This window comes from Ranitomeya variabilis, chromosome 2 (genome assembly GCF_051348905.1).
Source record: "Ranitomeya variabilis isolate aRanVar5 chromosome 2, aRanVar5.hap1, whole genome shotgun sequence".
In the NCBI taxonomy this organism is placed as follows: Eukaryota; Metazoa; Chordata; class Amphibia; order Anura; family Dendrobatidae; genus Ranitomeya; species Ranitomeya variabilis.
In genome coordinates this window covers 257,294,230-257,318,401 of record NC_135233.1, presented here as the reverse complement: position 1 = coordinate 257,318,401, position 24,172 = coordinate 257,294,230, and the positions used below count along the sequence as shown (strand labels likewise).

The 24,172-nt window shown below is 47.3% G+C and overlaps 1 protein-coding gene across 1 annotated transcript in view; it reads right to left on the bottom strand.

The window, feature by feature from the left end:
* HMCN2 (hemicentin 2) overlaps nucleotides 1-24,172 on the bottom strand; it is a 196,714-nt gene that overhangs the window by 40,319 nt on the left and 132,223 nt on the right. The window contains exons 23-51 of the mRNA XM_077284766.1: nucleotides 20,067-20,194; nucleotides 18,450-18,722; nucleotides 18,293-18,376; nucleotides 18,018-18,209; nucleotides 17,805-17,935; nucleotides 13,376-13,523; nucleotides 12,248-12,374; nucleotides 9,890-10,044; nucleotides 9,366-9,644; nucleotides 8,301-8,582; nucleotides 8,119-8,227; nucleotides 7,792-7,961; nucleotides 7,435-7,589; nucleotides 6,752-6,848; nucleotides 6,338-6,433; nucleotides 6,033-6,209; nucleotides 5,784-5,935; nucleotides 5,475-5,598; nucleotides 5,086-5,261; nucleotides 4,577-4,673; nucleotides 4,377-4,496; nucleotides 4,131-4,286; nucleotides 3,664-3,945; nucleotides 3,410-3,577; nucleotides 2,858-2,971; nucleotides 2,415-2,501; nucleotides 1,912-2,103; nucleotides 1,637-1,810; nucleotides 1,418-1,531 (exon numbers count right to left, since the gene is read on the bottom strand). Of these exons, the coding sequence (XP_077140881.1) occupies nucleotides 1,418-1,531; nucleotides 1,637-1,810; nucleotides 1,912-2,103; nucleotides 2,415-2,501; nucleotides 2,858-2,971; nucleotides 3,410-3,577; nucleotides 3,664-3,945; nucleotides 4,131-4,286; nucleotides 4,377-4,496; nucleotides 4,577-4,673; nucleotides 5,086-5,261; nucleotides 5,475-5,598; nucleotides 5,784-5,935; nucleotides 6,033-6,209; nucleotides 6,338-6,433; nucleotides 6,752-6,848; nucleotides 7,435-7,589; nucleotides 7,792-7,961; nucleotides 8,119-8,227; nucleotides 8,301-8,582; nucleotides 9,366-9,644; nucleotides 9,890-10,044; nucleotides 12,248-12,374; nucleotides 13,376-13,523; nucleotides 17,805-17,935; nucleotides 18,018-18,209; nucleotides 18,293-18,376; nucleotides 18,450-18,722; nucleotides 20,067-20,194 (4,559 nt within the window). The remainder of the gene's footprint in view (nucleotides 1-1,417; nucleotides 1,532-1,636; nucleotides 1,811-1,911; nucleotides 2,104-2,414; nucleotides 2,502-2,857; nucleotides 2,972-3,409; nucleotides 3,578-3,663; nucleotides 3,946-4,130; nucleotides 4,287-4,376; nucleotides 4,497-4,576; nucleotides 4,674-5,085; nucleotides 5,262-5,474; nucleotides 5,599-5,783; nucleotides 5,936-6,032; nucleotides 6,210-6,337; nucleotides 6,434-6,751; nucleotides 6,849-7,434; nucleotides 7,590-7,791; nucleotides 7,962-8,118; nucleotides 8,228-8,300; nucleotides 8,583-9,365; nucleotides 9,645-9,889; nucleotides 10,045-12,247; nucleotides 12,375-13,375; nucleotides 13,524-17,804; nucleotides 17,936-18,017; nucleotides 18,210-18,292; nucleotides 18,377-18,449; nucleotides 18,723-20,066; nucleotides 20,195-24,172) is intronic.

Genomic DNA, 24,172 nt, shown 5'->3' with positions numbered 1-24,172 from the left:
GCCGCGCAGGCGCACTAGGCGAGGATCGCAGCGCTCGTGCCGCTTGAAATCTCGTCTCCTCCCGCGTGTGCGCAGACGGGGCAACATGGCGCCGCGCACTTACTGCACGCTGACTCCACGGAACTCCCGGGAGCTCAGGCTGCAGACTGACGCCAGGGAGCCACATCGCTCCTATCCATAGATGAATCTTGGACACGGCTGCTGCTGGTGAGTCTTCCTAGAGAGGCGGCCTGGTCCTGCCACCTCTCTCCGCACACCCTAAAAAGGCCTACCAGCCCCTAGCGGTGGCGCTTCGGGTCACCACATCTAGCCGAGGCAGGGGGGCCCCCGCTGCCTGGATCGGCTGATTGGCCCCGGAATTCCCACGGAGAATCTTTCCTTCTGACGGAGGTGGATCTGTAGGTCTCCCATCAAGGACAGGAAACCAACTGATGCAGGAGAGAGGTACCGCCTTTTTATCTGTAGGTTTCCTGTCCTTGGTGTGCGGATCCCCTCTCTCCGTGGTGCCGTCGTGGGCGTCAGAGAAATATTAGTTGGACATTTTTGTTCAGAATCCCGTTTTTCAGGGCCCTTAATAATCAGTGTGTTACTGTACATCATCCCGGGATGTTAGCCTCTCTCTGCTTACTGTCAGGGAATGGAAATATTCATGTTTTTACTTCCAGTAGCCGAAAAGTCGCACAGACCTCATTTTATAAAAGGTGGGAATTATTAAAGCCAATTTTTCTTGTGGCTGCGGTGGCAAATGCGGCACAACGTTTGATAAATGAGATAAAACACTTCTGTCTCTGGCGGTTTCTACTTTTTACATCATCTTGGAGTGAGATTTGTGACGTTTAAACAAGTCGCACTTCATAAATCTGGTTAAAGGCCCTTGTACTCGAGTTCATAAGAACGCTCGTTCCCGATTACCTGCATTACATACTGCCGATACCTGATGAACGAGCCAAATGCTTGTTCAACAAGTGCTCGGACTGTTCATGGTGGCAGAAAATCATTGCTGTCGGCAGCACGTCATACCTTGTGCTGCCGACAAGTATGAAGATAGAATCATTGTATGTACGTGTAAATGGGGCTCCCTCATGTATCACCAGAAGGGGGGAACTCTGATCCCCAGTTTCCCCAGCCGCACCGCTGTAGTCTTACTGTGCTCGTTTTTTCCATCAGTGCCATAGATGTGGAGCAGCAGAACTCGGACTTCACCGTTACTTCATTCATAGCCCACTCACTTGCGGCTGGGGAGAATGGGGTCTCATTCTGGTGATCTACAAAGATCTCTGCGGTCAGATCCCCATTGATCAAGTGGATAGGTGATAAATACTTCTGAATGGAATATCCTTTTAAACATCATATACAGTACATAGAAACTGTAAACCGTTTTAATACACTCTTGGTTCGAAATTACAAAACAACTTACTGAAAACTTTAACTTCATAATTCCGGATGGCTTCTCCGATCTCGTTAGTTACCAGGCATCTGTACTGACCGGCATCTTCTTCCTGGGCATTCACAATTTGCAGACCATGACCTCCTGGGAGAAAACAAAAAATCTAATTAGTGAAAACCTTTATTTTGTAGATATTGTCTGACTCCTGCTTTTTTTTTTAACAAGGATACAGAACTGAAGCATTGTTACCAGGCATCATCTTTACGTTGTCTGACTCTCGGAATGGTTGGCCATTTTTCAGCCATGTAACAGTCGGTACTGGAAATCCCAGAGCTTCACAGATGAGTGACAGTGGGTTGTTGACAATGACGATTACATCCTCGTCGGCCCCGTCGTCCAGGTTTCCAGAAATGGTGGGACTCACTGGTCATGTGAGGGGATGACAAAGTTATATAAAAGTCTCTTGTACCAGACTTCAGTCACAGACATTAACATTATGGCACCCACATACATTGTAAACTTACCCAAAACTGTTAACACAAAATACTTGCTAGTCTCAGCAACGGGATTGATGGCCAGACAGGTGTAATGTCCCGCAGTGAAGACACTGGCCGCTTCGATGAGCAGCTCGGACCCATCTGCCGAGATATGGATGCCGTCTCCACTGAGAACTGGCTGGGAATCTCTGAACCAGGAGATACTGGGCGCTGGATGTCCTGATGGGGCAGAAAACAATCCAGTGACTAGCCCATGTGTCCGCACTGCCCTTCTACTATCAGACAAAGTAATGCGCATAAAAACTGGTGCAAGAGATGAGTGCCAACATTTCTGAACCCATCGTGCACTATACGGTTGTGCCGAAAAGGTTGAACCAAATTTTTTGTGCAAAATGTTGGTGCCATAAGGCTAAAATGTGCCAAGTTACAGAAAATCTTAAATGCCATTTGGATGAATTTTGTATCATTTGCACCAATCTTTACTTACTACAAAAACTTGCCTCTCAGTTTAAAAAAAAAAATCTTATTACCTGAAGCTCGGCAGCGGAGACGAATGGGCTGACCTTCCGCTACTCGGAAATGTTTGTCGTCTTCCTCATCTTCAATGGTAGGTGGGACTGCAACAAAGAAGGTACATCACTGGAAAGCAAATCTTGTAAGGAGCATTTCTTCATAACTTGTCTTGCACCATCACTGTGTGCCGATTTCTTGCTCTCTCCGCCAGTTCTGCTCTGCAGCCATTTTTGGCCGTCACCACCAGTCAGTCACCTGGAATGCACAGCAATGCACAGTCTCTGCACTCGGCAGCACAATCTAATCATCTATTCTCTCCACAAATGGTTACACAAGTCAGAATAACCTCGCTAGATATGGTGGTGGGAGAATATGAGGTGTGTCTCCTGGGGGTCATCCTCTTTAGGCGATAGAAGAAATTACATGAGATCTGCACACACCGGACACATAGATGTCACACCTAAGATATCGACCATGAATTTCTTCCTGGCTTCTCCGGCTGCGTTAAACACCACACAAGCGTAGACTCCGCCATCTTCTCTTTGTGCATGTAACACCTTGAGGACCCGACCTCCTGGTTAAACAAGCGAAAACAATCATCATCACACTAATCAGGGGTTATCACAAGTGTGAATATGGGTATCCGTGCAATCACAGAGAAGAGAAAGCTCCTTACATGACGGGGCTTCTGCTCACATAGCCATAGATTTGGCGTCAAGTACCATTGCTGGATTGGACAGTGGGACCCCTGTCCCATAGAAGAAGGGCACTTGTGCCAATATTTAGTCTACTACATTAGCCCTTTATCTAAGCATCCTGACCATAGCAGAATGGGTTGCTGGCACCCACCCATGCCACCCAGCAAATGCACCCCAGGAAGCGCCTCCTGGACGCTCCTGCACAAGAAGCCTTATAAGCCATCTCTATGGACCGTACTGTGGGTACAATAAATCAATGACATCTTCCGAATGAATTCACACTGCAGACCCCAGATCATAGACAAGGACTTTACCTGACTGCACGTGAGTATTCGCCTGTGGGGTTAGCGGGACCTTATTTCTGTACCACATGATGGATGGAGGAGGGACCCCATTGGCTTCACAGATGAGCGTGAAGGGGCCGTGCAGAACGACAGACACGTTTTGGGACTCTGATGGGACATTTGCAATTTCAGGTGGAACTGGAAGTAGATGGAATATAAAAATGGACGTCAGCAGGAGGAAATGGATGGAGAATACCAAATGTTAATCCACTTCATCAGTTCACCTTGCACCGTGAGGTCGTACTTAATATCCGTCTGTCCAGCCGCATTCACAGCCACACAGACATAGCGTCCCGATTGTGATGGATCAGCGCGGGTTATGGTCAGCTGTTGACCCTTGTTCTTCAAGATCAAGTCTGGTCCACTGCCTACTGGGAAGCCATCTTTGAGCCATGTCACCGACGGTGGTGGCTTCCCGCTGACAACACATTCGAGGGTGATCGGGCTGCCCCTTGTGGCTGATATCTGTCTGGGGACCTGGCTGCTCCCGGTTATTATAGGCAAAGCTGGAGACCAAAGTGAGAGATTTCAATAAATCAGCATAATTTATAAAGCGGTTCTTTATCCATAGGCAACAGGAAGGCAGCGGTGAATGATACCATGGTGATCTATGGTATCAGAGCACTGAGCTGAAGGGGGTAGATTATGGGAACACAAGAAGGGAAAATGTCAAATGTCCCCTGATGCTTACCGTAGACCTCAAGAACATAATCCCGCTGACTGCTCCCGGCCTCATTGCTGCACACACAGCTGTAGACTCCTTCATTGGATACTTGGATCCTGCTGATCTGAAGCAATCGCCCTCCTGCGGCAACCTGGGCACGTTCCTCATCAATTAAGGGTGACCCTGGATAATGAGATTTGCAGCATTTTGGCCAGTGAATGGATCATTTTAGTACCGTGGACATAATATAAGAATCATGGCTTGTGCGCTTACCGTTCTTCATCCAGGTGAGCACAGGAGGTGGAGACCCCTGACATTCACAGATAAAGCTGATCGGCTGACCCTCAATGACTGACATGGGAGACTCCGGGGCCACAGGGAAATTAGGAGGAACTAGAAAAGAGTGAGATATCACTGCGAGTGATAAATGTTCCAGATGAAATGTATTAATATTTCACCTTTCCGGCATTTACCCCAGATGATGACATTATAATGCTTCTCAGAGCGGCCGGCTTCATTGGAGGCCTCACACGTGTATCTCCCCGCATCCCGCAGCTGGGACTGGTCGATCTACAAGGAGAAGACTCACATTGTAACCCAAGTAATATAGAGACCGGAATAATGTATGTACCAGACATAGCACTAGGCGGACCCTGCATAGACATACACTTGGGACAGTGAGATGCTGAGGTGTGTATCTACGCCTGAGGCCATGTTCACACATTCAGTATTTGGTCAGTATTTTACATCAGTATTTGTAAGCCAAAACCAGAAGTGGAAGAATCAGGGAAGTATAATACAAACACGTCACCACTTTTGTATTTATCACCCATTCCTGGTTTTGGCTTACAAATACTGATGAAAAATCCTGAGCAAATACTGAACGTATGACCGTGACCTCAAGTGTACTATCATGTGGGATACGGTCTGCTGAGCTGTGTATCTAATCTTATCATGTGTGATACAGTCTCCCAATCCTTACCTGTAGGAAGCGCCCGTTCTGTATAACCCGGATTCCTGCTCTTTTAGGAAGTGGCCGCCCGTCCTTCAGCCAGGTGATGGTCGGGGGTGGGATGGCGCTGCTTTCACACTCAAGAGTCATGGCATGGTTAATGGTGGCAGAAGTATTGAACTCTTCTCCTAGGATGTTCGGGGGCACTGTACAAAATAATAACGGGGAAAATGGTCATTAGGACATGACCCCAGAAGTCTGACAACTCAACAATGAACCTATAATGTGGCAGGTGTGTGGCCTCCAAACCGGTGTGGATCCGTCTGCAGATCATACAGAGCTACATCTATCATATTGCGTTAATACCTTATTTTTACCCTTCTATAATGTATGTACATATGATGGCCCCAATTACTTACCATACACCTGCAGGTCTATGGTCTGATCGTCCTCGCCTGCAGAATTCACAGCTACACAGGTGTATATCCCAGAGTCGGAGACGTGGACTGCAGATATGGACAGGATCCTTCCCTGCTCCAAAATCTGACGATAAAGAAAGAAAGACAGACATAATGATTTGGACAATGCGACACTATTAACTAATAAAGCCAAGGCTATTGTAACTATAGGTGGGAGAGGCAGATACAATGGATATTATTCAGCAAGTGGCAATAATAAGCCCTGACTAATGTACGGGGCGATGACTTTGGGCTGATACCAGTACGGACCTGCAGCCCAGCGCTCGCTGTGGAGACGGGGACTTTATCTTTCAGCCACATGAGATTGGGTTCTGGGAATCCCGTAGCATTACATTCCAGCCAGACGTGGTCATTCACCAGGAAGGTGGCCAACTCGGTCATGGACACAATCCTGGGAGGCACTGCAGGAGGTAAATGATGGAGGCAATGATGAGATCCTTTGTCCAAGGAACCTCAAATATAAATGTGTGACCCCCAATTAAAAAGTTAGACCCTCACCATGGACCTCCAGCGAGTAGATCACTTCAGTGCTGCCGGCAGAGTTAGATGCCACACAGACGTATTCTCCAGCCTCCGTGGTGCCCACTCTCTCAATCTGTAGGATCCTGCCCTCGTTTAGCAGGGTGATACCAGGCATGGCAGAGAGCAGCTCGCCCCCTCTATACCAGGACACCACTGTAAGGACAAAACACTGATATCCTCAATTCTGCAGACACGGAATTATAGAATATTCCAGGATGTGGCGGTAACAGCACAAAGTCTGGTGACTGGAGACCACCCATGTACATCGTCCTGTCACTTACCAGGTAAAGGGCTTCCTGATGCCAGACACTCCAACGTGGCCGAGAGGGTCTCCACCACAGTAAGGTTCACATCGGAGGGCTCAATATTAGGGGGCACTGGAATAATAGTGATAGATATACTGCAAAAAGAATACTGCTAAGCTGTGTATCTAATCCTATAATATGTGATACTGCCTGCTGAGCTGGGTATCTAATCCTATCATGTGTGATACTGTCTGCTGAGCCGTGTATCTAATCCTATCCTGTGTGATACTGTCTGCTGAGCTGTGTATCTAATACTATCCTGTGTGATACTGTCTGCTGAGCTGTGTATCTAATCCTATCATGTGTGATACTGTGTGGTGAACTCAGCGGCTCATCCAATCCCAGCTAAACTGTATCTAATCCTCTCTTGTGTGATACTGTATCACTCACCCAGCACGTTCAGCAGTACGTCCTGCCTCCCTTCTCCGGCCTGGTTTGCAGCCACACACGTGTAGACGCCCTCGTCATCGATGCTGAGCTCCTGGATCTGACAGAAGATTATAAATCACAGATGATATTTATGATGACTATTCTCCAGGGAGTAATGGGAGTAGGAGTACCGTCTCCCAGAGAGGAGGTTGTCATCGGACTGGGGGACACGTATAATATTCATCATGATCCTTACTCTTACTTTTTACCCTATATAGGGCCAACAACAGCAGTACATATTATTTATGGGAGTAAATCTATATAGGGCTAAAGTTAGCAGTATATATATATATATATATATATATATATATATATATATATATATATATATATATATATATATATATATATATATATATATACACACACACACACACACATCTACATAGATACAATAAGTGCACTCGTCACCATTGGTCACTCACGTGTCATCACCATAGTCTTTGATGCTTTTCGTAATGATTCAATAACATTTGTTTTTATTATTTTGGCACTCGTGGTTCTTTGGTGCAATTTCTTTTTATGTTCCCCATCTTACATTTAATGAAGAATTTTTATCTTCGGTTCGCCTGAGCAAACTGTAAATGTTTCATGAGAGAAATCCGCTGTCACACTGCACGGCGGCCATTCCCCGGGGGGCTTACCTGCAGTCGGGATCCTTGTGCTCCCACCAGCCGCCCCTCCTTCCACCAGGTCACGGTCGGGGGTGGGGTGCTGGACACATCGCACTCCAGGGTCACAGGCTCGCGGAGTCTTGCAGACACGCTGCTGCCCCCAGTGATGGTCACCAGTGGGGGCGCTGGCATAAAGGACGATATTTACTGCAGATGGATATACTGGAGGTCTCGTTACATGACATCATTTCAGTAATTAGTGGGGCCCATGACCTGAGACCACCACTAAGAAGGGGCTACTGTGTACAGACCCTTGATTTGGGTGCATTATTAAATGCTGGGATATATTCTGGGGGTGCAGGATCACGGGATTGTGAGAGGTCTTACCTTGTACCAGCACATCCACAGCCGCCTCGGCCGTCCCAGCTTCACCTTCCGCTTTGCACAAGTATCTGCCGCCATGTCCTGGCTGCACGAGACGGATAGCCAAGGTTCTCCCACCATCTAACACTTCCAGCCCGTCCTGATCGGTGAGCGGGTAGCCATTCCTCAGCCACCTGCAGCACAGATAAATCCCATTATAAGAAATGATTATTCTGCTCTTTTGGTCCTATTGAAATCATCCACAACAGCTGATAACAGGGAGCAATAGACCGTAATCAGCTGCACAGAAAACAGGATACCTTTGGCAATCAGGTTACACCAAGCCCTTACCAGACTCTGGGGGTGGGGTGTCCGCTCACAAGACAGGAGAGGTCCAGGGCCTCATTTACTGTCACAGTCACCCGTCCTGAACCGTCGCCGATCTGAACACTGGGAGGAACTGAAAAGAAATAGTCATTTTTAGAAATTTCCAGAACTGAGGCTTACCCCAATACAGAGACTACTAGACTTACTGAGAACGTCCACAGAGTAGCGCAGGGTGGTCTCTCCCGCCAGGCTGATGGCTACGCAAGTGTAATCCCCCTCGGCACTTTCTGTCACTGATGGAAAATGTAGAGTGCGACCGCCATCTTTAATCTGCAGACTGTCTCTATCAGACACCAGGAGTCCGTCTTTGAGCCAGGACAGGACTGGAGGGGGATGACCGGTGGCAGAGCACTCCAAGTCCAAGGGTCGCCCCAATGTGGCCTTAACGGTCGGTGGTTTCGCTCCGGCTCCTTCTATATGAGGAGAGACTGGACCCAAAAGGAAAAAAACTGTAAGTAAATTTCTGTTAGCACAATGAAAAAGCTGCAGCTTCTCATACACTTTATGCTTCACTTCATCTATGAGATCAGCGAAAAGTAGGAAAGTCCGGATCAAAAACTGCTCACGGCTGAGGGTTTGTTCCAATATATTATTGGGGGAGAATCATGTCTCTTTGATACAATGAATCAATGGAGGTGATAAGTAACAAGTAGGAATGAGATTTGTGCTGCTGATGTGCTCCGCTCATAGAAGATCACAAGGACTGGATGCAACTGTTACAAACCCTCAGCTGTGAGAGGTATTGGGTCAGGGTGGGTTTACTGACTGCACGCTGAGATCCCGGTACGAGTTAGCAAGTAACACACAAAGGCCATGTTCACACAGAGTGTTTTCATGTGTTTCTCTTTGGCAAGTGGAAACCGCTTCAGTGAACGCTCTTCTATGGGAGTGTTTGGTGGAGTTTTCTTCTTTTTTTTTGAAGCTTTTTTTTTGCAGCCCTCTGATTGGACAGTGCCTAGTTTGGAGAGGTTTCAGGATCAGTTTTAATGAGATGGCATGCATCTTTTCCTCCATGCGTTTTTAACAGGAAACTGGATTTTCCATACAAATAAAGAGGAGAGATTTTGGAGCATTTTTAAAGCTGTTTTTGAGGAGGATTATGGCTTCTGACTATCAGACAGTAGTGGCCCTTTCCATGATTCGGCGGTCAGTGACTACACACTGAGCTGCTGATGTAGAAACGTTCCCGCCTGACCCGGGGACACACGTACCATACACCTCCAGCAGATAGGATTTCTCTACAGTGCCGGCATGGTTATTGGCTCTGCAGGTGTATGACCCGGCATCGGAGAGCTGGACCCGGCTCAGCTGCAGGCTTCTCCCCCCGTCCTTGTACATGGATTTGGGGCTGGACACAATGGGACGCTTGTCCTTATACCAGGTGATGCTTGGAGGGGGAGATCCTTTCGCATCACACTTTAACTCCACAGACCCGTGGAGGAGAGAGGCCACGGATGTTGTTTCATTGGATGACCAGACTGTGGGGGGCGCTATGGAGAGATCAAGAGATACAGATTTTAGCACTGTTTTATAAAAGGGGACATTTGTATATATTTCTATGCGGATTAAAATAATCTGATAATCTGGCATATATCAGGTTCCATTGATAGTGGACTAAAAATACCTTTATTGCATTTTACCTTATGTTGCTTTTCTGCAGAAAATTGCAGCATGTAATTCACCACATAGCCAGCAGATGGCAGACTGACACTGAGCGTCTGATGGAAGCACTTACTGAGGATCTTCAGGCTGAAGTCTTTGACTTGTTGACCTGCGTGATTAAATGCCAGACACTGGTATCTGCCCTGGTGCCAGAGGCGCGAGCTGTTCACCCTCAGCAGCTGTCCGCCTTCGAGGAGCTGAATCTGAGGGTCCCCCAGTGACAGCGGCCTGCAGCGGAGAGATCACAGTGACATCTACAGATCAGTAGTGAATGGCCGCAGCGCTGCACCATGCAAAAATATGGAAGAGGTCACAATGATAAAAAACAACAGCAAACTTTTACTTTTGGACTTTGCAAAGGTGTTGGACACCATCTCACACAGACAGCTAATGAGTAAATTAAGGTCTATAGGATTAGACTTGTACTAAGATCACAAACTCAAATACTGAATGTGTCAATGTGACCTTAGGGTACTGTCACACAGTGCAATTTTAATCGCTACGACGGCACGATCCGTGACGTCGCAGCGTCGTATGAGTATCGCTCCAGCGTCGTAGACTGCGGTCACACGTTGCAATCAAAAAAGGAGAGATGGATTAACTTGTACAAGTACATAAATGGTCCATACAAAAAGTACGGTCAAAATTGTTCATATAAAACCTGTAGAAGGAAAGGTTGAATCTCCAGAGGAGACGAGGCTTCTTTATCATTAGTGATGAGCACAAGTGCTCCTTAGTGGAGTTGCCTGGGGTGCTCGGATATCGCGGGTGCTCGAGTGACATGCTCGTGGCCCCTCGGCTGCATGTTTTGCAGATGGAAAACAGCCACAAAACATAGAGGGATTGCCCGTGTTGGTCAGGCGATCCCCGCATGTCTTGTAGCTGTCTAACATCTGTGAAACATGCAGCCGAGGGGCCACGAGCATGTCACTCGAGCACCCGCGATATCCGAGCACCCTAGGCGAGTAACAAGCACTTGAGATCATCACTATTTACCATGAGAGCGATTAATCTGAGGAATAGCCGACCTCAGGAGCTGGTTCTCTACTGTAAGAGTGGTGATCACATGAACAGTCGGCCTCTTGTCACAGCGGGAACTGTCGATGGTTTCAGAGAAGGCTGAGATGCTTTTTTAATTATGTAAATGTGTAAAGTTCTTTTTTACTTGGACCAGTTGGATCAGGGGAGCAGGCTGAGCTCTCCTGCAGACCACCGGACTATGCTTTGTGGTTGTTCCCCTTCCCGCTATCTATTCCCCCATCTCTCTGTTGATTTAGATGGACATTTTTTTTTCAACCATATTAACGATCTGCTGTGCTGGTATATCTGGGTGCCAGTCTCTGCGGTCAGCGCGGTGTGCCAGTTTGGCCACCATTACACTGGTCTTGTTTTCACGGATCTGGGTGGATGATTACAGCAGGAGAATATGAGGATTTATCTTGGTGGCAGATGCTTCCCGCACTGTACAGCCGCCCCCTCCCTCCTCCGTACAGGGACCACGCGGATACATGGCTGCCAGGAGGGCCCCTAGAGCTGCTCTGTTTTGATGCAGTTTCTAAGGAGGGTCGGATCCCGGACGTCAGCAGCTGCCGGATTTCACAGGTGCGGGGACCCTACTACCCTACAGAATCAGTCCCATGCTCCTCTGCTGCCCTGTCCTATATCACCCCATTACATCGTGGCAATGCAGCTGGACGGTTCACTCCGACTCCTTGTGCATTCTCGACAGTCGCCCCAAGAAATTTGCAAGTTGCTTTTTCTCCAGAGTGGTGGCTCAGCACATGCTTATGGCATTGGTCCATACACCTGTGGAGTACACAGGAGCCCCAATGCAGAAATGGGGGCTCTACTGGTCATTGTATCCATAAAGGGGCAGAATGGCCAGTAGCCACTAGGGTGTCAATGGATGCCATTAGGGGTAGATTCTAATATAATGCGACACGCTAGAAAAAGAAAATGCAAGTGTTAAAACTTGGGAGTTTGTGCACTGCAAGATGAATTGAAAGAAAGAAGCCAGAGGAGCCGAGATGAGAAGGAAAAGTGGGGAAAGCAGGTCCCGAGCTGACCGCCTGATAGTGAGCTCATTGCTTCCTATGGCATTAGTCATGAGCACATGTGCAGAGCGCTCCTCATATGTCAGCCCGACACACATCGCGGATAATGCGGATCCAGCCGTCTCTCTCACCTCCTCAACGACACCTTGATGAGTGAGAACAGGTTCCCATGAAAGAAAGCGCAGTCCTGCACGAGGATGAGATGACGAATGCACCCAGATGTGGATGCTACAGAACATGTGTGCGAGGGTTAACCCTTCCCAAGCACAAAATAGAGATAAAAAATATAGAATTTGCACGCCTGAATATGCACTAGACTAGCGTAACACTCAGTGGCCCTGTGCTTTTATGTGGCCCTTTAATTAGTGGTCACTTACTGCTCGTCCTTTGTCCATTCCACGTGGGGGGTTGGTAGCCCCGATGTCCGACAGTGCAGCTCAACCTCTGCTCCTTCCTTTACAGTCAGTTCTTGGAAAGATCCTGCTCCGAGAATCGTTGGAGGCACTGAAAATAATAAGAATAAAATGGAAAAAAAAAATCATAAATAGCAAAAGTCAGTGCAGAAATCAGACTTTATTATGAACCCGGAAAGTTACACTGCCACCTGCAGCTCATAGGGTAACCTTCCTATAATTTAAGGTCAGAAGACAACCAAAGCAACAAAGAGCATGGAAGACCAAAAAGCATACAGGCTGGAAATAGATTATAAAATGCCTTTATTTATAAAAACAAAGTGGCAAATAATTAAACTATAAAAATTATGTGCGTAAAACAGGACAAAAAAAATAAATTTTCCGAAACGCGCGTTGGGGTGCGCAGTTACGGGACTTGGCGACCCTTAAAGGTATATCACTAATATTCTGTTGTGCCTTCCCTTGTCATTCAGCACTTTATTGTAGTTGTGGATTTGGATGTGGCGACCATTGTAAGGTCTTTTTTTGCATTTGTCTTGCACATAGCACTTTTTTAGCACTTCTATGGGAGTTCATCTGATTTATACACTTAATGAAATATTTATATTATATTATATGCACGTCATATTTTGAGCTTTTATCACTATGAATTGATTTTACATTTTGGAGTGCACAACTGAGTAGCATATTTATAAATAAGATTTTTGAGTCTGCTGCTACGGATTGCTGTATTTTACATATTATTATATATATTTTTTATAGTCTTTTTTTTGTCCTGTTTTGCGCACATAATTTTTATATTTGAATTATTTGCCACTTTTTTATGAATAAAGGCATTTTATAATCTATTTCCAGCCTGTATGCTTTTTTGGTCTTCCATGCTCTTTGTTGCTTTGGTTGTCTTCTCACTTTAGTGGTATCCACTACCTTTCACAGAACACCGTGACTTTTTCATTAGTATATGTACAAACATTTCTTAAGAAATGTTGAATATTTTATTTTGAATATAGTCCTTGGTGTGCTTGTGTATTTAATATCTATAGTTTAAGGTCGCATCGTTGTCTATTTCGTGCATTTCTTTTTGATACTCACCAAATACCATAACATTGTAGGTGCGCTGGGCCTTCCCGGCACGGTTTACTGCCCTGCAAGTGTAGGACCCTGAATCATCCTTACGTGTGCGGTGAAATCGAAGAGACTGGCCGGAGGACTGGAAGCTGATCCCTGGACCTTCCGTGAGCTGGCAAAATAGAAAAACTTTAGATACCTTGTAGTAAAAATGCCGGGTTAGAGAAAGCTGCAGTCACAGGAGCTGATTAGTCGGGTCATCAGACATACAAGTGCTTCTCACTAAATTAGAATATCATCAAAAAGTTAATTTATTTAAGTTCTTCAATACAAAAAGTGAAAATCATATATAGAGTCATTACACACAGAGTGATCAATTTCAAGTGTTTTTTTTCTGTTAATATTGATGTTTATGGCTTACAGCCAATGAAAACCAAAAGTCATTATCTAAGTAAATTACAATAATTAACAAAAAACACCTGCAAAGGCTTCCTAAGCTGAGGTCATTGCTTTAACAGCCACCACACACAGACGTTTCCAGGACATGGGCTACAAGTGTCACATTCCTTGTGTCAAGCCACTCATTATTATTATTATTATTATTATTATTATTTATTTATATAGCACCATTAATTCCATGGTGCTGTACATGAGAAAGGGGTTACATACAGAGTTATAGATATAATTTACAGTAAACAGGTTTACAGTGACACACTGGTACAGAGGGGAGAGGACCCTGTCCTTGCGGACTTACATTCTATGGGATAGTGGGGAAGAGACAGAAGGTAGGGGTAATGCGGCGGCGGCTCTGGCGGTGGTGAGGCGGCGGCTCGGTTATTGTAGGCTGTAGGCTTTCCTGAAAAGATGGGTTTTCAGGTTCCGTCTGAAGGATCCGAGGGTGGTGGATAATCGGACGTGTTGAGGCATGGAATTCCAGAGGATGGGGGATATTCGGGAGAAATCTTGGAGGCGATTGTGTGAGGAACGAATAAGTGTGGAGGAGAGTAGGAGGTCTTGGGATGAACGAAGATTACGTGAGGGAAGATAGTGGGAGATTAGTTCAGAGATATAGGGAGGGAACAGGTTGTGGATGGCTTTGTAGATCAGTGTTAGTAGTTTGAACTGGATTCGTTGGGGGATTGGGAGCCAGTGGAGGGATTTGCAGAGGGGAGAAGCAGGGGAGTAGCGAGGAGAGAGGTGGATTAGGCGGGCAGCAGAGTTGAGGACAGACTGGAGTGGTGCAAGAGAGTTAGAGGGGAGGCCACAGAGGAGGGTGTTGCAGTAATCGAGGCAGGAGATGATGAGAGCATGCACAAGAGTTTTGGTAGATTGTGGACTGAGGAAGGAACAGATTCTGGCAATATTTTTGAGTTGGAGGCGACAGGAGGTGGCAAGAGCTTGGACGTGAGATTTGAAGGACAGGGCAGAGTCAAGAGTTACTCCGAGGCAGCGGATTTCAGGAGCAGGAGAGAGCGTGATGCCGTTCACCATAATAGATAGATTGGGTAGGGGGGATACGTGAGGTGGGGGAAAGATGATGAATTCGGTTTTGTCTACATTGAGTTTTAGGAAGCGAGAGGTGAAGAAGGAGGATATGGCTGACAGACACTTCGGGATTCTGGACAGCAGGGAGGTGACATCTGGGCCAGAGAGGTAGATCTGAGTGTCGTCTGCATACAGGTGGTACTGGAAGCCATGGGACTTTATGAGTTGTCCTAGGCCAAGGGTATAGATGTATAGATGGAAAAAAGTAGGGGTCCTAGGACAGAGCCTTGAGGGACTCCAACAGAGAGAGGGCGGGATGAGGAGGTAGTGTGGGAGTGGGAAACGCTAAATGTGCGGTTGGATAGGTATGAGGCAATCCAGGACAGGGCGAGGTCTTTGATGCCAAGGGAAGAAAGAATCTGTAGCAGTAGGCAGTGATCGACTGTGTCGAAAGCAGAGGACAGGTCAAGAAGGAGGAGGATGGAGAACTGTCTGTTAGCTTTGGCTGTGACTAGGTCATTTAGTAATTTTTGTCAGGGCAGTTTCGGTGGAGTGGTGGGGGCGGAAGCCAGATTGGAGGTTGTCAAGGAGAGAGTTAGATGAGAGGTGGGAGGAAAGTTGACCATGGACATGCTGCTCAAGGAGTTTTGAAGCAAATGGGAGCAGTGATATGGGGCGATAGCTGGGCATAGCAGTTGGGTCAAGGTTAGTTTTTTTGAGGATGGGTGTGATGGTGGCATGTTTGAAGGCAGAGGGGAAGGTACCAGAAGAGAGCGATAGGTTGAAGAGATGGGTTAGGGCTGGAATAAGCATGTTAGTGAGGTTGGGGAGCAGGTGGGAAGGCATGGGGTCAAGTGCACAGGTGGTGAGGTGTGATTTGGAAAAGAGGCGAGTAAGCTCTCCTTCAGTGATGTTGGAGAGGGAGGTTATTAAGGAAGGGCAGGGGTCTGGTATATGGAGTGGTTGGGGTGGTGGACAAGTAAAGGTTTGCCTTGTTTGGTCGATCTTGTTTTTGAAGTAGGTGGCAAAGTCCTCGGAAGAGATGAAGGGAGTTGGAGGTGGCAGTGGTGGGCGGAGGAGAGAGTTAAATGTGCTGAACAGTTGTTTTGGGTTGTATGATAGTGAAGATACAAGGTTAGTGAAATAGGTCTGTTTAGCAGAGGTGAGGGCTGATTTGAAGTCAAATGTAGCTTGTTTGAAGGCAGTGAAGTCGTCTGGCAGGCGTGTTTTCTTCCAACGTCGCTCCGCAACCCTGGCTGCTTGTCGAAGTTTTTTTGTGACATTGTTATGCCAAGGTTGCCTATTGGTTTGTCGCACTGTGCCATGTACTCATGACCAATAGACAACACCAGAAGCGTCTTACTTGGGCCAAGGAGAAAAAGAACTGGACTGTTGCTCAGTGTTCCAAGATGTTGTTTTCAGATGAAAGTAAATTTTACATTTCATTTGGAAATCAAGGTCCCAGAGTCTGGAGGAAGAGTGGAGAGGCCACAATCCAAGCTACTTGAGGCCTAGTGTGAAGTTTCCACAAAAGTACCAATACCTGGTTTACAAACCACAGTATCACTGTGCTTGATTGGCAGCAAACTTGCCTGACCATAACCCCATAGAGAATCTATGGGGCATTTTCAAGAGGAAGATGAGACACCAGACCCAACAATGCAGACGAGCTGAAGGCTGCTATCAATGCAACCTGGGCTTCTATAACCCATCAGCAGTGCCACAGGCTGATCGCCTCCATGCCACGCCGCACCGCATTGATGCAGTAATTGATGCAAAAGGAGCCCTGACATTATAAAGTATTCTAATTTACTGAGATAATAACTTTTGGGTTTTCATTGGCTGTAAGCCATAATTATCAACATTAACAGGAATAAAGACGTGAAATAGATCACTCTGTGTGTAATGATTCTATGTAATATATGAGATTCACTTTTTGTATTGAAGAACTGGAATAAATTAACTTTTTGATGATATTCTAATTTTATGAGAAGCACTTGTATTTGGCCCAAACCTTAAGACATTAGCACAGGAACCAAATCATTTCCTTTTCTAGATTGTGTCTCACTACAACGTTCCACAGAGCCGTGGCAAGAAGGCTGTCTTTACATTGAGATCATTGAGGAGTTTTTTGGAGCAGATCTTCTTCAAAATCCTCCTCGAAAACCCCCGGAGAACTCTTCACATTCATTTCTATGCAAAATCCACTTTGATGTTCACTTGAGAAGATTTTTGAGTATTATTTTTCCTACAGTTTTTAAGAACACCCAGTAGTAAAACAAAGTGCATGTTATTTCTTGGAAGCAGATCCCGATGGAGTAGGCTACAAAGAAAGCACTGAGCAAACAGAAGTCTCCAAAAACATTCCAGAACAAATAAATTCATCAGAATCATTCCCCACCCCACCCCCCAAAAAAAAAAAAAAAAAGACGTGTTTCCTGAAGCGGTTTCCAAATGAGAAACTTATCACTTTTAAATGCTCAGGCTATGTTCACACAGAGTTGAATTTTTGTGAGTAGATCTGCTCCAAAATCCCCCACAAAAAAGAAAAAAAAGCTTGGAAAACACTTCCTATTCATATCTAGGGGAAATAAATGTTGCTGTTCACGTGAGAATTTTTTTGAGAATTTGCTTTGTTTCAGATCCCGATAGATTCTGCTCCAAATTAGGCACTGTCCAATCAAAAATGCAGGAAAAAAAACACTTCTAGAAAAAAAACACTTAAAAAGCTCATCAGGAAAAGATAAACTCCTCAAAAGTTGTTTCCACTAAAAAAGAATACTCATTTTAGAAAGCCTGAAAAAAAAGTAAACTTTGTCCGCCAACAAAACAGTTCTGCAGTGTGACCACCAGGTGGAGACATTCCCTTCTCCTATGTTGGGCCATTTTGCTCCAGGGCCTCTGTCTCCCGCTAATTATCACCACTGTGGTGTTATTACATTGTGTTGGAGGGTTTGGTCGCTCTTACAATCCTGTCCTCTTTGTTCCAGGTCACAGTAGGAAAAGGAACCCCGCTGACTTCACAGCCCAATATCAAGGGCTGGTTGGCCATTAGGGAGATGTTTTGGGCTTGTCCATTCTCCAGGATCCTGGGCGGGGCTGAAATGTAAATTATAGGATTATTAGGGGACTGTAGAGCAGGGATGATACAGATATGGCCGCCGTAGAGATGAGTCCTCACCGTACACCACCAGCTTCGTCTTCCTCCTCACCGAGCCGGCTTCATTAGTCGCCAGGCAGATGTATTCGCCGCTGTTACTTGGGACAGGCGACTCGATCAGTAAGGAGCCATTGACCAGCTGAGTGATCCCTGGCAGGTTACTGCTGAGGACGACTCCATTTTTTAACCAGCGGACCATTGGAGTTGGAATCCCTGGAAGGTAGAATAGTGAATATACACAATGGAAGCAAAACGAGAAGCACTGGGTGAATGTGATGTAGGAACGTGACCCTCACCTTGTACCGGACATGTCACGGTCACCGGGTCATATGTGCTATGTTCCAACAGGATGTCGGAGTTCTCCTTAAAATTAGGTGGCTCTAAACAGAAAACACTGTCATGTCGCCAGGGTCCCCACATTGTGTGGTGTCCATATTGTGGGATAACACTTACCTAAAACTGCCAGACGGAAATCCAGGGAATCTTCTCCGGCGCTGCTGAAAGCCACACAGCGGTACAGACCAGAGTCCAACAGCTGCACCTCCTGAACACTGATGGTGCCATCTGGGCCTGGCAGGGAGTCCTGGCCTCCTACCCTTAAGGCTACACCATCCTTATACCAACTGAGCCTGGGCATGGGGTCTCCATGTGCCACACAGGGGAGGGCCAGGGAGCGTCCCAGGAGAGTCTTCAGCAGCTTCGGCCCAGGGTGGACACGTGGGGGAACTGTAAGCGAAATGGCCCCGCATATCAGTAAAATGTGATGGGCGGTGAGACCTCGGCACAAGGCTAGCTGCCTCCGCATCACCTGCTCACACTGTCTGACCTGTGAGACCATGGACGGGAATCCCCCAGGAGATCCCGTCTCAGACCCTCGGGCCGACCGTAATACATTGATCTCTGTATTATGGGAAGGGTCGGGCTACAATCTGTACCACACTTACTAATGTAGCAGAGTTACATCAGCGCAGGCCGGGGGAGCGTGCATGTTCTTTTAGGCTTCTACTATGTCATATCTGGTTTCTGGAAAAGCTGAGTGACAACTAACATATCTGTGCCGCCATGACAGCTCCCACAGGGGTTACACCCAGACTCAGCTTTCCCAGAAATTGTTAAAAAGGGATGACTCAGCAAGAGAAAATCTTCTGGGGATTTATTTTTTTTTAAAGGGGTATTACGGTCCTATAAATGTTCCCGCTCCATAGTGATAGGAGGGAGCTGCGCAGATGACTCCGGTAGGTCCGGGGTGAGTATTTTCAGCCGCTTGTCTGGCTCAGTTCCCCACTTTGTGCACGAGTCGATCTGGAGTGTGTCTGGCCGTGTGTCAGACCCTCCGACGACGTGAGGTCCAACCACGGGACGGTCTACAATAATACCGATATCACTGAAGGCGACATCTGTAACCCTCGCATGTCCGGCACGGTGCCCAGCCAGGAAGTGAAAGGGGTTAATGTGGGATGACCGCATCTGTAGGAAGTGGAGCAGATCGCTGATACTTGTGAGGAGGAAGAGGCCAGATGTTTCAGACGTCTGCTTGGCACTTTCATCCTTTGTGAAAACTTCCCATATCCCCCGCAGTAATGTGATAATTGCATGGTTGGATCTGAGCTCTGCAGCTCCGGGGGCTTCTGTGTGACCCCTGAGGAATAACAGCAGCTTCCTACGAGGTCCTGTTAACCCCTCCGCACTCAGCAGGGCTCCAGCATACTAAAAGGGATCTGAACTGTTACCCACAAATAGGCACTTTGCTATAAAATGCACCTTTTTTTGCACAGTTCTCACGTTCTCTGAATGCAGCCTGCAGTGTAAAGAATGGAGGCTTTCAGTCTGGCTGCTCCTGGCATCCTTGGCCCGGCATCTTCATAAAATCCTTGGTCACTCCATAGACCCTGTAATGCCATGACGTCACATGAGGCCTAGGGAGCTACTGGTATGTCCTGGAGATGCTGGGCCGAAGATGCCGGCCGCAAGAGTGAAGTCCAGAGCTGAGGTCAGACATGGGCACTGCAAATATATTTGTTAAGCTGAATCCATGATTTTGAGGAATTGCTATACAATTGCTTTTCGTACCTTGCACTTCCAGACTGTAGGTGACTGATGCATTTCCTGCGAGGTTGGACGCCAGACAGGTGTAATACCCACTATCCATCACCCGCAGCTCGGACAGGCGGAGCGTCCAGGATGGAAGCAAGTGATGTCTGTAACGAGAGGGAGCGGGAACACGACATGTGATTATTCACCTGCAGAGCTGACGCTCTAATATCCCTCCCGCAGGCCTATACACCTGCCCAGGGCTACACGGGACGTAAAGGAACTACATGTGTCTTAGCACAAGATGTACACTGCAATTACAGGGGTTGTCTACTTTGGAGTTATCTACTCATCTGGCAAAGAAGGACCCTCTTAAAAATGTTTTCGATAAATAAGGCACTAACATTGGGATGTACACCAGCATTCTACTTGGATACAGCCTGCAGTGTAAAGAATGGAGGTTTTATCATGGTTGCCATGGTGACTTCATTCAAGGTGTTACCGTATTGATCTAATTTGTCTTTGTGCTTCTTAGAAAATGTATGTAAAATAGAGGACGTGTCCAGTATAGTGTGTATGGATGTAGCCATGGCAACAAGAAAGAAAGCCTCCATACTTTACACTGCAGCTAGAAAATAGAGTCAAATAAGTTTATGTAACACAGAGACTTCTCTTCTGATTATGTCACTAGATATGTGGCACCCCAGGAGTTCAGGTACCATAGTGGTAGTGCTTTCCTCCCGGGGAGGGTGATGCCATGCCTGGAAACGAGGAGGATCCCTATGACAGGTAACCTGTACATGCAACATGTTCTGACTCCAGGCCAGAAGGGGGAGCTCTAGACCCGGTTTCAGGGAAGCTTCCCTAGATATATATATTCTGGCTTGGAGGAGGAGTTAGTTAGTTTAGTCTGGAGTTTGTGTGAGACAGAGAAGGACGAAGTAGCATGGGAGAAGTAAGAAGCTCGAGGAGAGCTGCGACTGGGCTCCCTCCACGCTGAAGCGCAGGAACCAGGAACCGGGAGTCCGAGGCTGTGTGGGACTGTATGCCCCACAGCAGAAACCGGAGGGCAGGAGATTGAAAGTAACTTGCCCACACCTACACCCTGAGGTACAGCAACATACAGAGCCTGGAGTCACAGTGAATAGAGACTCCTATAAAACGGCTCGCATTGTCTACCATGCAGGTACTGTCCCAGGACAGAGAGTGAGAGAGAACCTTGAAAGAAGCCACCGGCAGCAAGGGACTATTATACAGCGTGTAGAGGAAGGCTCCCAATCTGACCCCGAAAAGGGAATTTAACTCGATTCCAGGCTGCCTGGACTCCACCGTCACCTGTTGCTGGTACCCTGGACTGTGGCCGTAAACCACCAGTAAAACAGGTAAAGAGACTGCAACCCTGTGTCCTCTGATAATTTCTGGCACCACACTATCTTTGCCAAATACACTTGGAGCCCTGGGGACCCAGCTTCACCTGTGGGAAGCCGTACCATCCTTGCTGCAGTGCCATCACTCCCCAGAGGACCCCTTTAAGCAGCGTCGGTAACCCCTGACCGAATACCACAGATGCCGTCACGGACATTCTTATTTCTAACAACCCCTTTAAAGACCTTCCCTTTAATTTGGACTCCCAGGGCCACGGACCGGGTCACTGCCACCGTGACTTCCCCTTTAATGACCACTGGACCCGGTACCGAGTTCCCCTAGGCCCTGGCGGGCGCTCCAGACATATAGAACGTTAAAGCCCCTCTAACTCCATATAATCTTATGCAGGGCCAGGAGTGGGGGATTTAAAGGGGACAACATAAATCAAAGTATTTCTCGGACCCCGTGGGGGTGACCCACCCATGAGCTTTATTCCCTGGACACTGAGATTAGGAATATCTGTGAAGGCATTTCTCAAGCAGATGTCGCAGACGCCGAAGATCAGTGCCCTGTGCGATGGCTGCCGTGTATACACTATATACTACGTGGTATGTAGGGCTGAGATGTTCTGGGGCCAGAGCGTTATCTGCCTATTATAGAGATGTAGCAGAGCAGAGTTTCTGCATAAAACTGCTCATAAATGATCACAGAGCACAATCCGGGCTCTGCTACATCTGGATATTGGATGTGGGACATTGTCAGCCCAGACTGTTAGGAGTAGACCACATCTAGGCCATTAGATTTTTCTTGCTGGAATGGAAGAACAGATATTCTGAATCATCCAAAATCTCACAGTAATCCGTTTCCATGCCAGAACATCAGACTTTTGAGATGATGCCGCAGTGATGCAATTTTCCTATTTGTTGCACTCCATCCTTTCCTTTATACCTGAGCATGAAAAGGTTAAGCCTGCCAGTGATCTGCCGGTATAAATAAATTATTATTGCCAGATCAAAGCATCCGTTGGGATCCAGATGTCAGACTGAACGTCGTGACCGCTGCCAGCAGCTGGAAATGAGACGAATCTGCAGAAGATGTTGTACCTGGGGCAGAGTCACAGTATATGGCGGTAAGTCTGGGAACTAGCGTGGCTCACCGTGGGGCAAGGGGTGATCGGCAGGAGCCAATGACACTGAGGGGCCACCGGAGAGACCACCACTCTCATCTGTATCAGCTTGCAGAGGGAGACAATGCAGTTAAACCCTGAGCACCCTACCCCACTCTCGCGCCCTGCCCCCCACTTTCGCGCCCTGCCCCCCACTCTAGAGCCCTGCCCCCCACTCTCGCACTCTGCCCCCACTCTCACACTTTGCCCCCCATTCTTGCGCCTTGCCCCCCACTCTCGCGCTCTGCCCCTCCACTCTCGTGCCCTGCCCCCCACTCTCGCTCCCTGCCCCCCACTCCGGCGCCGACCCCCCACTCTCCGCTCTAAATGATGCCGGTCACATTAGGCCTATGGGCACGCACACGGCATCAGGGCATCAGTGCACCAGCACAGGTGTCAACGTTACTACACCGATCCACCGACACTCTTTTCTTTATTTTCTGGGACACTATTGCTTTTTTGTGGGGTGGAATAACGGAGCATTATTACTTTTGGTGGGGCACTATTGGGAGCATTATTACTCTTTTGGGCATTAGTAATAGTTTAGGTACACAGAGGGGGCATTACTATTTATGGGCACTCTGGTGCCACTATTAATTACTTAAGGTTCAATATTACTCTATAGGGGGCACTCAAGGTATTCTAACCTTCCAAGGGGCACACAGGGGCATTATATCTTTATAGGGGGTCTAAAAGCTGGCACTATTACTTTCTAGTGAACACGGAAAAAAAACTAACGCCCTCAGCATTATTATTTTTTAGGGGGAAATTTTACTGTGTACAGAGCACAAAAGGGGTATTATTAGAATGTGGGGCTCACTGAGGGCATTATTACTATGTGGTGCACAGTGGGGGCATTATTATGTGAGGTACATTGGGGGCACTATTAGTATGTGGGGTACAGTGGGGGCACTATTAGTATGTGGGGTACAGTGGGGGCACTATTAGTATGTGGGGCACAGTAGTCAGTATTATTAGCATGTGGGGCACAGTGGGTTGAATTAGAAGTATTTGGGTCACCGTGGGGGCATTAGTAGTATGTGAGGCACAGTGGGGGCAATATTAGTATGTGGGCCAGAGTGGGGGGCATTAGCAGTATGCGGGGCACAGTTGGGGCTTTAGTAGTATGTGGGCCAGAGTGGGGGGCATTAGCACTATGTGGGGCACAGTTGGGGGCATTAGCAGTATGCGGGCACAGTTGAGGCGTTAGTAGTATGTGGGGCAGTGGGGGGATTAGCAATATGCAGGGCATAGTAGGGGTGCTAGTAGTATGTGGGGCACAGTTGGGGCATTAGCAATATGCGGTGCACAGTGGGAGCTTTAGTAATATTTGGGGCACAGTGGGGCATTAGAAGTATGCGGGGCACATAGGGGGCGTTAGTATGTGGGGCACAGTAGGGGCGTTAGTAGTATGTGCGTCACAGTGGGGTACATTAGCAGTATGCAGGGCACAGTGGGGGCTTTAGTAGTATGCAGGGCACAGTGGGGGCTTTAGTAGTATGCGGGGTACAGTGGGGACTTTAGTAGTATTTGGGGACATTAGCATTATGCAGGGCACAGTGGGGACGTTAGTAGTACGTGGGGCACAGTGGGGGCTTTAGTAGTATGCGGGGCA